This window comes from Egretta garzetta, unplaced genomic scaffold (assembly GCF_000687185.1).
Source record: "Egretta garzetta isolate BGI_Z169 unplaced genomic scaffold, ASM68718v1 scaffold304, whole genome shotgun sequence".
NCBI lineage: Eukaryota > Metazoa > Chordata > Aves > Pelecaniformes > Ardeidae > Egretta > Egretta garzetta.
Genome location: NW_009259421.1, coordinates 1156528 through 1173111, shown reverse-complemented (window position 1 = coordinate 1173111; position 16584 = coordinate 1156528). Strand labels below are relative to the sequence as shown.

The following is a 16584-nucleotide window of genomic DNA, read 5'->3' as shown; positions in this document are numbered from 1 at the left end:
AGAATTGTACTTCTTCCTCAGGACACTTCTGAAGAAAACAAAGTTTCTATACAGCTCAGCTAGGCTCTGGGCTATTCTTTGTGCAAGCATTCTCGCACAACTCCTCCATAATTTCTGGGCTAGCTATCTGCAGTGAATCTCAACTTGTTAATGTAGGTAAAATTTGGAAGGTTTGCAAATGGACACACGCACTACCCTAAGACAGTAACTGTATGGTATGATTCGATAGTCCTCTCTTCCTGGCACTCTATGACTATTTACAGTAAGTGCCTCAACATGTGTATGCAACTAAAACATCATCCTTCTCCCAGTGTTAGAGAGCTTCACACATAATGGCATAGATAATGCTCTGGAATAGAAAGACCAGACTCCATTAGTATTTCTCAGGAAAAAATGAATTTGAAGTGGTAATTAAGTACAAGTGTATTTAAAACCCCATCTCTACACTAAAAAATAAAATTAGGACTTCCAGCATTTATGTAAACAAAGTCCTGCCATTGTCAGCTTATAGCTATGTGAATTATAAAGGTAATTAACAAAATGTTCATAATTATCCTTTGGTAAGATTTACAGCATCCACCAAATTCTCCAGAGGCTGAAGACAGATATCCACCAACAAAAGCAGAGTTGGCATCTAAACTGTTATTTTTAAACACACTGGCTTAAGAAAGGGCTAAGAGGTAGGAAAAAAGGATTCAATGACTCTTCCTCATTTGATTTATCTACTGGTTAAGTAATTGCTATAAATTCTATCTCTAAATTACATTATGAATCATGAAATGAAACACAAAATGGACAGTAATTAGGATCAATAATTTTCATATTAAAAATGAGTAATGCTTTAATCAATCTATTAAAGAAACCTGTAAAATTTTCTACAGTGACTGGAAACCATTTGATCTTATGTTACTTATTCGGCGAGATGACTGTCATCAGACCCCCATATTAATATAATTAATATTTCAGATATATAATTTGTATTTCAGTCATTCCAATTTCAATTATTTCAATAGCATACTACACATAAAGAAACTATAAAAAGCCTGTTCAAATATAAAATACCAAGGATGAAGCCACTATCATCATACCTTAAAATTTATCTCATTTGTCCGTCAAAAGTTGAAAGAAATGTAAAGTTCTTAAGTATTCCAAAATCTGGTTTGCTACAAAAAAATTCTGCACTATAAGAATTTGTCTTTTTTTTCCAGATGAGCATGTCACAAACACTTGTGATCATAATGGATATTAAATAAAACTATATTAATTTCAATTAATATCACCATTATAGAAAGTAAATCTGGATCCAAATTTTTGGACCCATGATCTCCAGATACGATAGTTATGCAATTACAGGAATCTTCCAGCAAGTACATGGCAGAACTTCCTTAAAGAACTATGTTAGTTTGGTTCATTGGATTTTTTTGTCTTCTGGTTAACCAACATCATCCACCATAAAATCTTACTAGGTCCTGAATGACTATCTTTGTTTACTTTCCACAATTTTTTTGGCTTATTGCACTACCGTACAACTTGGTTAGAATGAAGTTACGTGCAGCTGAGCAGCCTGACTGAGGCCAAGCTAGCAACCGAAAATGCTGGACTACCTCCCTCTCCTCCAAGGGGAAGGGAGCTGTGCCTTATGCACAAGCAGTTCTGCACACAGAAGGGAGCTCGAGCAGGCTGTGCAGCACATACTCACTGCTGTCTGGCTAACAGAGCTCCTCAGAATTTTATGGAAGTTAGCAAACCTACTGCTTCCCTAGAGAAACACAAAGCAGGGGCACAAAGGCGTTGGACATTAACTGGTGTTGATCACAGTAAACCAGCATGGCACGAGCTACATGAGTTTCCTCCTAGGCCAGAAACATAATTTTGATGTGTATTTAAAAGTAATGACTGAATTTCTATTCAAATAGTGATTTTTATGGGCCTCATGGGACAATATGTTACAGTGGCATTGGAATACGATTTGATCTCTGCCACAGTCAGGTGAAAACATAATGAATTTTAAAACAATGGTTTTTCCCAGTTTAATGCGATTTTCCAGTTTTAAATAAGGCAATTCTTAAAAACAGTACTTACCAATAATTGTCAAATATCAGTAATTCCCAAATAACTAATGTTTCCCAAACAACATATTAATATATGAATTCTTAGATTTGGCTTACCCTTGCTCTGCTACACAATAGTGAAAGCACAGACTAACACAAGGGCCTAGAAAAAATCTCTCCTGCGTTCAGAAGAACACAGGCACAAGTAACAGATTAATTAATTCAGTATCAGACAGGCAAGGAGGACTGGAAAAAATGCAGAGCTGCAAGGTCCCGCATAGACCAGCCAGCAATTCTACCTGGCTGTGTGACAGGATGCAGGGGATGGCAAACGGTCCTACTAGGCTGCTGCGTGCTCTGCGTAAGACATCGGCTTGGTGTACCCTCCCTACCCATTCACAGGCCACAGGTAACTTGCAGGGCTGATGGCGCGATTTTGGACACCCAGAAGTTCTTCTCCCGCCTGAAGAGGTGGAGCCCAGGAATACCAAGAACAGAACTAGTTGTGCCGGGTTGTCACATACAAACGCACCTCATCACTCTCTTAGGTAATCTTTGCGTTAAAAACTACCTCAGCCACACAATCACAAGCCCTCCATTCAATACCATAAAACATTGCAGCAGCTAACAGCAACAAGGCTGAACTTCTGATCTGTCTTTTTAGATATTTTCTGAATTTCCATTTTCAAAGAGGACTGTAGCTGAGACCACTATAAATTCAAACCTTCCGTTCATTTGGAGCAGATACTTCTGAGAGTTTTCAAACAGACAAATTCACAGTCTAGCAGTTATACAGATGCTAGACTAAGAATCTGGAGACATGCCAGCAGGCCACAGGGAACCTAAAATATCCAGGAGTACACGGAGAGATTACCAATAAGGGGTCCCAAGAAGGAGGTGACAGGTTATTTGCTGCCTGTGTTTTAGGTACTATACGGAATGCCAGGGATTTTGGCCTTCATCCTCAAGAGGGATTTTGCAAAAGGGATGATGCAGTGCAAGATTTCATGAGTGGAAGGTGACTACAGGTGAAGTATGGCAGCTCCCAAAGCAGCAGCTCTGCTATGAGAAATGTAATTGGGTAATACATTTATTAGAGGTTATTAGTGCCTTCTATTACAGTGCTTTTCATCTCCGGCGTTACTTAAGTCAAGGAAAGAATTGAACTCCCAGCACAGGCTGTGCACTACCACACAGTTTACTAGGGTGGGACACCACTAGTGGTTTCACTGATCCAGCCTTCAAAGGAAAAAAATGCCAAACAAATCAGCTGAACCTTTCAGTAGGTTCAAACCAAATTTGTAGAAGTGCCAAGACCAAAAAAAATACTCACTTCTCTAGATTATCTGTACAGTCCTTTTTGCAGACAGAGAGCAGTGAAACACGACTAAAACATTAGTCTGCAACAGCCCAGAGAAAAAATTGGTTTTCTAGTAGTGTGCCAGAATTAATTGAAATACCTAGTTCTTAAGAGTTTTGTCAGTGTTAAATTTGTGAAGTGTTTCACTCTGTCAACAAAGACACAAGCAGGAGAGAAGGAACAGGCAGCATGGCTGCCCAGTTCAGCTGTGACTGTAGGTCCACAGTAATGCCAGATCTGGGCAGTGATAATTTGGTCTAGAGTAGGTTTAGGCATATCATCACATTCCTGGTAAATTACTCAAAACCCACAATATTACTTTTATTCCAGACTTATGTTAGCTGATGGGAGTATGGATTATTCCTAGTCTGGCACAAAGACTGCTAAAACAAATTTAAACTGGTAACATTTTCTGAATCTGCAGAACAAGTTTACACTGGATTTGTGTTTGGTATCATGAGGCTTTAGAGGTTTTGGTCCTCTACCAGCAGCCCTAGAGCTTGATTTATTATATTGCTGATGTGCAGCCTCCAGGCCTTTGAGGGAGAAGAGGCTCTTCCCTTGCCGTTTTAATTCAGAAAATTGTCAGGAACATTTTAAAAACCTAGAGCTGTCCTAACTGGGCAGAACCATAGCTAAGTATAGGCTCGTGTTGGCTACGTAAACATCACATCTTAGTAAAACCATCATCATTGCTACCACAAGCAATTACAGGAAACTCAAAAATAAATGACACCTGTGAATTGTGTCCACCCCAACCTTGCCACTCAGTCAGGTTATTACCAGCATTTCATTTACAGGACTGAAGAATGGACTGCAAAGGACTTAGCGTATAGCACACTGATGTTAACAGGTCCATAAAGGCAAAGGGATGATTGTGCATCTGAGCAATCTGCATCTGTGCATCTGTCCAACCAAGCATGGCACAACCTAGCACTAAGCAGATGTTCCCTGTATTTCAACTGTCCTTTAACACTGTTGGCTGGACCCTTTGATAGAGCATGGTTTTAGTGACAGGCTTTACAAAAGTCTTCCTTTGTATAGTGATGAAGGCTAAATGATGAGTTTTTCTTCTCCCCTTCAGAACACATTCAGTCACAAATATATAAATTAGCACATTTATTTATGTGTAAGAACTTTTCTTTGGTACAGACTGGTATGTGGGACACTTAGCATCCTGCAAAATGCAAGTAACCAGAGGATGCTTCAAGACACACGTTTAAAAAAAACATTTTCAGAACAAATTAAAAGTCTTCATGCAGTAAATAGCAACCTGCAGAACTCCTTATCAAAGGAGCTGTAGATGAGAAGACTTACATGGATTCAAGGAAAATCAGTAAAGTTTATTCAAGAGAAACTCGGTGAGGGCTACTAATTCATCAGAAGCACACCCAGCTCAGGGAGTCCCTTAGTGAAGACAGCTGAGCGCTTGGAGAAGATCAGAGGAAAGTATCACATGCTTACCCTGTTCGTACTTTTTCTTTGTATCTGACTATGACTGATGTTCTTCCTGATTCTCCCTTACGATCAGGCATTAGCACAAGCCTAATACAACTTCAAAGCCCCTCCCGGGAAGAGGGATGAGAGGAAAAAGAAAAGAAAGCAGGATCAAATTATTACAGAAGACAAATGGAATAAACCGAGAGAGACCCCTCCTAAATGGAGAGAGTGAAAGGCTCAAACTGGAGAAACAGTGGGGTCCACAACTCCCTGCAGGAGAGCCCCACCATGAAGTTCTGCCTGGAGACATGACAGCACATGAAACAGAAACAGTTCCCAGTCACCATCAAGCTCCCTTCTCCTGAAGCTGCATCAGGGAGCAGGGAGACAAGAAGGTCCTTCAACCAGAGTATCAGGCAAGATGGATCATCCTTGATCTAAGTCAGCATGACTACTTCAATATTATCATTACAGAGTAATGGAGTAATAGGACAGCCTTCCTCTAGGATGAAAACAAGTTTTCACTAACATTTTACAGAAACAGTCCCTGCCTCAAAAACTACATGGCAAGTGTTCAGAGACAGAATTTGGTTATCATCCAAAAGGTATTTTTGCAACTAGAAAGAGCAGCATTTTCTAGATCAGTTTCACTGTGGAACACACAAGCCTGTTTCCAACAAAACTTTCACCTCCCAGCACCGCGTCTAGCTAACCCTACAACAGGGCAAAAATACTGCGTGCGTCAAGTAAATTGAAATCTAGTCTACAGTTGCCTCAGTGTTAGACTGAGATCTGCAGCAGACATTTCATGAGCAGTTGTTACTAGTATTGTTCATTTTTGAAGAAACACGTCCTTTAAGGGTACATATTGGAGTCAGCTGCTATGGTTGGCGATGGAGCATGGACATGACCAACAGTAGGGCTGGTACAAGGGCTGTTGGGAAGAGTCAAATCAAAAGGGGTTGCTGAAGCCCACAGAGCTTGGTCATCCTGGGACTTAGCTGCCCATCCAAACCACCCTAGCACATACTGGAGCAGCGTGGGTCCAAATGGGAACATTTCTATCTCCTTCCTGCAAGATACTTCCAGCGTTCCTCCTCTGCTTTGCTCTGTTAGGCATATAGTACATCTTATGGCTCCTGGCCACATGAAGATCTGCACATGCAGCTTGTAGGACTTAGAGGATTGGCCAACTCTGACCTACTTTTTCCAGGTTGTTAGGCTGGCAAAGGGGAGGACTTTGGCTTGTTTTCCTCTTGAAACTCCCTTGCAAAAATCAGGTCCTGCTTCACAGCCTCACAGGAAGAGCATCATCTGCTGACACTTCAACAGTTAAATAAAGTATAATGTAGCTATGTCAGGGTGCAAGACCAGCCAGCTGCGATACAGAGAACAGCTGGATTAGTCCTGAATGAGCTGCTGTAACACAAAATGTTCTGTCCCTGCCCCAACACAAGCAGGCAAATCTCCAATTCCTTCCTTTCCAGCTAGCTCAGGTTTAAAACACTGCAGATGTATGCCTAAACTGCACTAGACTACTGTGACTGGCTTTAAGTAAGCCAGCTTCAACACCAAGAACTATGGCTGAAAGTGAACACTATCCTAGGGTAAAGGCATAAGAAGAGAGAAATGGTGACTGAAACTGCACTGGACACCACCTCCTCTTTTCCTCCACATTGCTGAAGCAGATCCTACAAGCCAGGGTGCTGCAGGCAGGGAAAGGTGCACACTCATCCCACACAACGCCACAGCTCCTCATTTCCTTTGGAGAAGCAGGAGGCAACCAGGAAGCATATCAGTGACACTGCCCCAGTGGAAAAACATCTCCTTGACTTGCAGGGGATGTCTATTGTTGGTTGCAGCAGCATGGGCTAACCGTGCCAAAAGCCACTTGCAGAAGCTGCTTTCCACCTGCGTGTTAGCAAGTTTTGCAACAAGGGCTGAGTTCTGTTGACAGGAGCGCTCCCAGTACTTTAACTTGTTTATCCGAGCAGCCCAACTACAATGGAAATGCATCCTTAATTCCAACTGGGTGGACAGAAATTGCAATAGAAGCCAAGTACCAGCACCATAAGCTATCCAGGCTTTAAACATATTTGGTTTTAAGAAAAGACTTTCCTTAAAATGCCCAGAATTATACTGTCTATTATCATAACATCAAAGTAGATGAAGCAAGTAAAAGCTGAAAATTCAAAACAGGATTAAGCAAGCTTAGTGATCATTAAGAGTAGTCATACAACTAGTTCCCCTTGTAGATGCTACCAATTGTTTTGAAAGCCAGTATACTTAAGGAAAAACAGACCTTTAAATAGATAAGACAAAATTTTACAATGCTTCCTCTGGCCCACCAAGCCACTTGAAAATCCAGAAGGGGACATATCCTATAGAAAGAAGAACCACAGTTTGCAAGCATTTCCATTCCAGAATGTTGCAGTTTGCGATTCTGGTCTTTTTCTCCAACTTCTTGTATTGTCATGGAAGTAAAGAAAGGCTCTGCAGTATGGTGTGGTATCTGGAGTAGATTCAAAACTAAGCATCCACTACATAAGAACTCACTGGACTGAAGGCAAGGTCCCCATCCCCCTACATCAGTTGGGAGGAGGATGCAGAAGAGTCAGGAGTGAAGTTGAGCCTGGAAAGAAGGGAGGTGTAGGGGGCAAGGTGGTTTTAGTTTTATTTCTAATTATCCTACCCTGTTAAAATTAATTTGCAATGAAGTAATTTCCTCAAATTGAGTCTGTTTTGCCAGTGACGGTAATAGGTAAGTGATCTCCCTGTCCTCATCTTGACCCATGAAAGCTTTTCAACATATTTTCTACCCCCATCCTGGTGATGTAGGGGGAGTAATAGAGTGGCTTTGTGGGCACCTGGCAGCCTGTAAAAAAAACTTAGCCAACAGAGTTGAGCAGTCACTAAAATAGAATTTAAATCTTTTGTAAAGATAGACATGCATTGACTGGATGTTGATGGGACAGTATCTACTAGAATGTGAGAGTCACCTTGAAAGGAACACCATAAAATTAAAACAGATTAAATCAGTAAAGGAAGTACTCCTATACGAAGGCAACAATAAATCGGCAGATACCTGAAATAAGAAGGGACTTGAATTAAATCCTGGTAAAGAGGGAGTCTGCTGTCAAAACTTCCCCCTTCCTCTTCGCTTCCCCCCCCCTCCCTCCTCCAAGCATCCCAGCTCATGTATTCTTACAGTAATTTTAATTTATCATGCACACAGACATCCACAGAATGACAAACTGGTATAAATAGACTAACTTCCTTCTTATATGAAAAGCATTTGCATGGAAAAATTCTATGATGCAATTCTTGCTATTTTCTTTTATTTTGATGCTTTATCAGTGAGAAACAAAAGCAGCTACTGTAGCTTAGCTACTCAGATCCAGGTATGACCAAGATTCAGATTAGATTGCTTGTTTTTGTCAGATCACTCTACAAAAAGTTTAAATCTTGCAGAGACAATGGGAAATCTCAGCCAAATAAAATAAAAGTAGAGGGTTGGAAGCTATCCTAGCACCAGCTTTCTCTGTTGTTCCAGCCACCCAGGTCAGCCAGGACACTAAAAATATCTTGAATCAGCAGTGCTCTGTGCATGAACTGTTCACTCAGGAAAACACATTGCCTGTGGAAAATACAGTGTAGGGGGCATCTATTATCTAGTTTTAAGGATGACACAATTGTTTATGCTCTCCATTAATGAAGAGCTCAAGAAATCTTGAAAAACTTCCTTAAAATACTGCATATCTCCCCAGCCTAGGCTTGAGGAGACAGAGGTGTGGATAACTAAGTCAGGTCCTCCATGCCCACCCACAGACCTAGGGCACCATGCACACTAGATCTCTCATCTGAAACTCCTTGAGCAAAGGTAGACCTCAAATCCTTAAGATGAAAAATATCACACAAACAGCAAAATTGTAAACACTCCTACATATTTAATGAACTTAGATTAACTCAGATCTTTCACAGCTATCCCAGAAATTCCATTCTGATATGGAAAAAAGAAGCAAAACATTGCACAAAAGCTCATATTCCCCAGGACCTCCATCACCACCACAATGTAAAATTACCTCTCTTGCCCACAGAGCAGTCACTGTGTACACAAACTGCAGCAACAAAAATAGAATAAATTAGGAGAAGCCCACCAGAAGAGTCAACAACTTGGTAGTGTCCTCCATGGAAGAGCAACACTCAAGTACCCACCCCAACCAAGGAATCTCATATTATGTATGACAGTTACCCTCCCTGGTAGTGAATCCTATCCCTGATACCGGAAACCCACTGTAAAAGTTCAGAAATTCCTTCAACAAGTTACAGTTTTGGCAAATCAAGATAAAAGAAAAAAAATATATATGTTGGCTGGCACGATCAACTGTAAAGACTCTCCACCACTCATAGCTTCATGCACTTTTCTTTAGTGATTAACATGATTACTGATTTGATAAATAGCTTCCAGGCTCCAACATACCAAGCTCTGTATACACATGGGAAAAAAATATCTTTCATTTTCCCAAAATAAAACCAGAAGGCAACAATCTGGTTTCTTTCACTTTGACAGATTTGCCAGGACTCCAAGAACAAACCCCAGGAACTTGGAAGCCCACTCAGAGATGCCCCAGACTGCAGGGGCCTCAGGCTACAGAGCACTCGTAGCTACCTCAGACAGGAAACCAAGCAGGTTTCAGAGGCCCTTGAGCATAGTTCTGTCAGATTTTATCAAAATAAAAAGTTCTTCCTGAGTAGCTTTTCAGTTTTGATGATTTGGTAAGATACGAGGTTTGTCTGGAAAAAAAATCCAATTATATTGATGGATAATATTTGGAATTTATAGTACAGGACCACACTTGTCCTGGGATGGGTGAAAATGCCATGGTCTTACGGTTTTCTTCACCCTTTCCATACTCTTTAAAATCATATCATGGGGTCCCCATTTCAAGCTCCTTTCTTCCCTTCCCATGTTTGCTACACTGCCTTATGCCACAGACTTCTGGAAGACACAGGTTCTCAGACACAATTTAACCCATCTTCTTCCACATGCAAACCTGTGGGTCCCTTGTTCTACTCTTTACAGCATTTTCCCAAGGTCTTCTTATATGAAGACCCCCTCAGAGGCCACCAGGATAACATCCCACTGCATCTTCTCTGTGTGCTCCTTTCTTTCACCCCACAGTAGATGCTCAATAGATTCCCAATGCTTTCTTCTCCCCTTCTGCCAGGGCTCCCCTCTCTCCCCTCAGACTTGTGGCTCTTGAACTTTCCCCTTCCAACTGTCCCTCCCACCCCCCCCCGCCCCCCAAGTTTAGTATCAACAGTAGACACTATGAAAAAAACCCTATTAACCCGCTGAAGCAAAGCTGTGTGTCAGAGCAGTTGCTGTATCTTGACCTGAAAGCAGTTTCCAGGAATGTGCTGGGAGAGAAACAATTGCATGTCAAACGAGCCTGATGAGGGAGCAGGAGCAAGGTACCACACTCATCCTCGCAGCCCCAGCCTGCAAGCCTTGTGCTATGCAATGCTTTGCATGAAGCACCAGGGAAAGGGAGAGATGACCTGACCACAAAACAGCCATAATCTAGGAAGAGGGAATATTCTTTTACAGATTCAGCCAATTCAGCCTCTCTCCTTTTTGCCCCTTAAAGCAGACAAGAGTTTTCATGGGTCATTCTTCCTAGTGGTTTCCTGTTCAGCAAAGTCCAGGTGCTCAGAAGCCTAACAGAAAGGGGAAGAAGTGGTGGTGTATTACATAGCTCTCCACCATGAGATCTGCTTATCCATTTGGGATTTTTTTTTTTTTTTCTTTTTGTCTTCTCACTGCATTGACTCAGCAGAGCTCTAAGGTTCTTTCTTTTTAAGTGTTCCTACCACCAAACCACAGCCTTTTGAAGATACAGCAATTGCCAGTTTCACTATACTCAGAACAGCACTTCCAACTGAGCCAAAAAACTAAGTGTAGGTGTTTCTGGCTTCGAGGCAAATTGTTTACAACTCACTCAGCTTTTTTGGATCAATGGAAAGAAGGAGCAGCAAATCTGCCTTCTGAGTTAGAGTGAGCAATGAAATGGGTACATTGCCCTAGCGTTAACAAGCAAGACAAAAAAAACCCAAACCACCAACCCATTAACAATTATTTAATGCATGACAAGCTTGATGTGTCACCTGCCCCTGCCTACAGCACCAATCTCCTAGAAGAAAGAGACAAAATAGAAAGAGAAATACTCACGCATGTCACCAATCGCTCCTTTTGTGACATTTGTGGCTTTCCTTACTGTCACAGTGAATATGTGTGAATACTGGTGTTCCACCTGGAAGTCAGAGAGTTAGAGGTGATTAAGCTCTAAAAAAAAACACCTATCAAAATAGGTTTCGTTTTGTCCAAAAACTGAGAGAGATAAATCACCCAGTCAAAATGTAAGTGAAACTCATACTGGATAGAGCATCTTAAAGCTGAACTGCACCCTGTAGCTTTACTGAAAGGTCAGACCTTATACTAGGGTTACTTGATTTTCCAGCAGCCACACCTACTAATCTCAATGAATAACACTCCTCCTCTCTACAGAACCTGCTTTAAGGCATTTAGTCAGTCAGGGACAACTTGGTACAGTAAGAAAAAAATAAAAAGGGGGCTATTTTACAGTATGCTTATCTTTGTAATTACCTTCCCCCTGTAAAAAGAACGGGTGCAATTATGTCAAAGAATATGTTCTGGAACAGATATATGCATACTGCACATGCAAGGGATACAGTTAGCAATGCATGGAATAGACCTTTTTAGTACACATTAATATTCAAATACAAGTGTCCTTAAGACAATGGAGGGAAGGTGAAAAGCAAGCTGTTAAAACATTCACGAGCAAATTTCATGCAGTTTCTGGAGCTTCCCGATTCCTGCAAAGCCCAAGCACACAGCAGGAGCTGCCTTTCTAAGAGCAGGTCTGTCCCGAATGAACTAGGGAAATAGATAAAGGCATGAAATTAAGAAACAAAAGTAAAAAACTTAATGAAAAGAGGTCAGTAACTCACATCTATTGTTACTTTATCTACATAGCTTTAAGTTTGACCAGCCTACTGAATACCATTATGAGAATCACCACTGCATATTGCAAGGCAGACAAAACTGGCCTTTACAGGGACACAGTACAGAGCCCATGGGTAAATTTTAAGTTTTATGTATTGGAGCCAGGATCAAGTCTCACACAATTGCCTCTCAGCACTTGTATCTACACTGCTATCTTAAAGCTAGTCTTAAGACACTCAAACTGCCTAACTGCCCAGAGTGCCTAAACATTGACTTACGTGCTGGTACAATGTGGAGAGTGCCAGCTCACTCTCCTGCAACAGAAACTCAGGCACTGGGAGGGGATCACCTCACACCTGAGCTCTGCCTCTACAAAGAGCATCAGGTCCAAGCTGCCCAGCTCTTACAGCTCAAGCCACTGTATCAAAAGTATACTTCCTATGGGACCTCAGGTAGTCACCTATCACATACAGTGATACACCCCTACCTCAGGTTTCCATTTCTGAAACGGTGATATCTTTTCCTAACCACCCACTAACTCTGTGAAATACATTGAAATAAACACTGTGTACCAGTCATTACAACAAAAACAACTAACAAAATATTAAAGGTTTTACAACATATTCCAATCAGAAGGAAAAGGGGGAAGTACCAGAATGAGGAAATTCACTGACGGTCATTTAAATGAGATAGACAATACCCTTGACATGGGACATGCTTATTCAGGCTGTGCCTGGTGATTTCCTGCTATGTTTTCATCTGGATACTTTCCCTTTTTTTTTTTTTTTGTTTAAAAAACCCTTTTTAAAGGAACAAACAGATAAGCCAACAAAACCCTTCAATCCATACACGGCTTAGCTTTCAACAGTGGCACATACCTCCATTTAAGCTACTGCTGCTTCAACTGCTAGACTTTACAAGGGCCTCCAGGTGGTACTTGTAACCATTTCAGAACTGTTCGCTTCAGCCAAACCTCATTATTTCACATCTACAACATGCTTACACCCAGAGATTAGAACCAAATTAGATCCCTCTAATACAAACAAACAAAAATGGCACTCTTATAGGTTATATATCATTTTCTCAAAAAAAGAAAAAAGCCAAACCCAATCTTTTAAAGAAAGCATTCACAAGCCACTTTTGCTGAAGTAACAGTTGAATCATGGCACATTAAAAAACAATGCAAATGATACCAACAAACTCCTCCACAATTCTGTAGTTTAGAGGTCTGCAAAGGCATAGGCACATCACCATAGCAAAATATCTAGGAGAAAATGCGTGCAGTGATACTGAGGGTACAACTTCACTGCAAACACTGGCTGACCCAGACACTGAATTACTGCATCTTTATTAAGGCTGTAATCACCCACAAGTTGTGAAGACTGGTGGAGGCTCATTTCACAACAGTCTGCCCAGTAGTAAGTTTCAACTCTGTAACTATTCCCCTGTAAGCTGTAGGAGTTGTTGGGTTCAAAGAACAAGTAAGTAGGCAGAGGGGAAACTGTGGTAAACTGTTACCTTACAAGTGGTATACTGAAATAGTCATTGCACAGCTAGTGATTCACCAACCACAGTAAAAACTGGAATCCAGACTCTAATCAATTCTCCCAGCAGGGACCTGCCTTAAAAGTATCAAACTCAAAAGAACAGATTGTGTTTGATAGATGTGGGAATTGAAAGTTGTTAAGAAGCAGCACCTATTTAACAGCCTGCTGACAAGAAGACAGACCAATGATTTCATGACATCCATCACCTTTTGAATCATAGCTTCCAAGAGTGGATGGATGCATGGGAAGGAGGCAAGGGACTTCTCTCTGAACAAATTTCTGCCACAGCAGGATAAACAGGGATTTTAACGGGTATCTGGGAACAGCTGGTAAAGCTGTGAACACAGCTACATGAAGTTACTCCAGCTCCATCCCTTACGCTGCTTCAAGAATTTTTACAAGTTGTGAATCTGCAGAAAACAGTGACTCTCACTGTCCCTAGTTTTCAGTCTGCTTCTTGAAAGTGCTCGAAACTCTTTTATCAGTGCATGCCACCTTCACAGGCACATCAGATCGCTGAAGTGTCGGTTTCACAATGCAGCCCTGGCCCCAGAGTTTGTTCACACAGACTGATGTAGTTCCTTTGTGATATACCTTATAATTAACAGAAGCAGCCCAAAGTACAAACATACCACCCTTCTCCTTATTCTTAGCTGTTAAGAAAGAGCCTGTCCTAACCAGAGACCACAAATCAGAGATCACTGAACATTTAGCAACAAAGAGGAGGATGGAGTTATAATTAAGTTACAAGTATGGGACATGGGCGTGCTGGATTTAGTTCTCAGCTGCTACATGGAACTCACGTGCAATTCTGGTGCCCCAGAATCCTGGCTGTAAAATGGGGGCACTGCAAGATGCTCACTGACAAAAAGCACTTCTGTAAAGTAATTTCTCGGCATCTCCTAGTCCTGCTCATGAAACTCATGTGCCTGAATGAAATGCCTACCATCAAAAAAAGGCCAAACCACCACTTACTAGTATATTCTCATTAACAGCAGTATAGAGATCGTCATTACTTTCTACTGTAAGTCAATAACTGTTTTGCTAATACTATCATGCGAACTGCTTTTTATTGACTTAAGCAGCAAACCCTGTCATTCCAGCTGTTGTTCTGCCAAGAAAGTTAAGTCTGGTTTAACATCTGGTATCCTCTGAAATGAATGAGAGAACACAGAGGTCTGGCAAAACAGAAAAACATTATCTTCTCTCCCCGTGCCTCACCCAAAATAACACGCTGAGGCTTATAATTATAGAGTTATTAATATTTGGCCATAATCATACGCTTAGAAGAAATTTGCAACTACTAAAATAAATTATCTCCCATTTAGTAAAAAAAAAAAAAATACACAGAGACACACAGGAAGCTCAAAAGTCTAGATCTTTTCTTACCCCAAAATAAACGTTTTTCATGCAACTTAAGTGCAATCGGAAATTAATGCAATTTTCCACTTAGGATCCAGTTTCTAATGGTATTAAGAGGCCTAAGTGTCCATATTAACAGCTAGCACAACTTTCAGACACTTTTTTTGGTTAGATTTTTGAAAGACTGAGTTCTAAAGAAGTTAGCGTCCCCCTGAAAATACTACAAGAAATGTATTGACTCTGAATACCTTTATAAATCCAGCCCTTCCTAGTTTAGATGACTAAGATGCATTTTCTAAAGTGACTTATCTTTACCTAAAGTCTTGATAAAAATCTGTACATTGCCAACTCCTCAATTACTTCTGAAAAATAGACGATGGTATATAAATCACTTCAATGTTGCAACACTGAGTGGAGCAACATCTGCATACCTTTAAAAATCTAAGCCAGGTTAAAAATTTCTGCAGCTCACAATTAACTCAAACCCCTAAAACTTATCATCCAAAGTTACCCAGCTATACCTATTGTTTCATTTCACTTCCTCTTTCTCCATAAATTTAGAGAAGGAGGAAAAAAAAAAAAAAAAAAGGTTTTCAATATGCTCTCTCTGAATGTGGGTTTTCTGAATTACGGAAACTCCTGTGAGCAGTATTTACTCTCTACTGGTTCAAAACACAAGGTTTTCCAAGTATCCTGCACAGCTATGGTTCAGTATCTCCTGTTCACACCACAGCTCTCCACCTCTTCTAACTCTTCCTCCTGCTTCCTTTGTTCCTTTCCCATCTTTGACCACTTTTTTTTTTCCTCCAGTAAAATTTCCTTAATTATCTAATTTCCTTTATTCTACATATCACTGCAGTTGTATGTACATAAATACCATTACCTTCCCACTACAGGACTGGGAAACGGAACAACACGCTAAGATCTCCCGTAACACAATCAGGTTTTACCTATGAACTTTGTGCACTACTGAGAAAGCAAGGGATTTGCATGCATTGAATACAGTATTTTTCATATCCCAGAATGCTGAGCCACAAAACGTAACTCAAATCAGGAGACATACTTGCACACAAAATGCCAACCAGGAAGCTCTGATATAAATAGATTGTATAAGAAGTATTTATTACTCTTACTTCCTTAACATTAAGGGCACTTGAGCTGATGTTTGGACAAATGAAAATGTCTGGCTGTTTTCTTAAGTGAAGTCCATGCTCTTCTTTCACAGGGTATTACAATTAAGACAAACATTTGTGCATAGACACACACACAAATTTTTATCCCACTACATATACTTCTAAGGCTCCATTTTGGTGTGTGTATATATATATACACACACGTATCAAAAAAAGATCTTTTATGTGAGTGATTCAATGAAGTATAACAGAGTGCCTCAGCAACCTCTCCCATAAAGGTACAGATCAGATCAAGCATTCCATCCAGGAGAGGGCACTGATGTAGAAAGGAGTAAATTAGTGTGTTATTTTAACAGTTAAATACAGACAACGACCTGAAATCTGTCTTTACAGCAGCATTCATAGAACTACAGAGTGAGTAAAACACAAGTTTTAAGTGAGTTTGCAGCCAGCAGATGTCAAGGATGTGACTGCGTGGGGTAGAAACCACATAATTGATAAGAGATCAATTCAAGGAAGCATATTCTGTATTTTTAGAAATGTAAAAGTTCAACATTATGACAAGTGTACGGTAACTATATTTGAGAGTTTATATCACTTTTCCTGCTGTGAGATTCTGGGACTGTTAGAAGAAGTGCTTGATATGAACACACCGAGCTTGTTT

At 40.6% G+C, this 16584-nt stretch overlaps 1 protein-coding gene across 1 annotated transcript in view; it reads right to left on the bottom strand.

Moving 5' to 3' along the window:
* Positions 1 to 16584, bottom strand: part of PLA2G4A (phospholipase A2 group IVA) — a 62903-nt gene that overhangs the window by 45670 nt on the left and 649 nt on the right. Inside the window, exon 2 of the mRNA XM_035892465.1 lies at positions 11084 to 11165. Within this exon, the coding sequence (XP_035748358.1) occupies positions 11084 to 11165 (82 nt within the window). The remainder of the gene's footprint in view (positions 1 to 11083; positions 11166 to 16584) is intronic.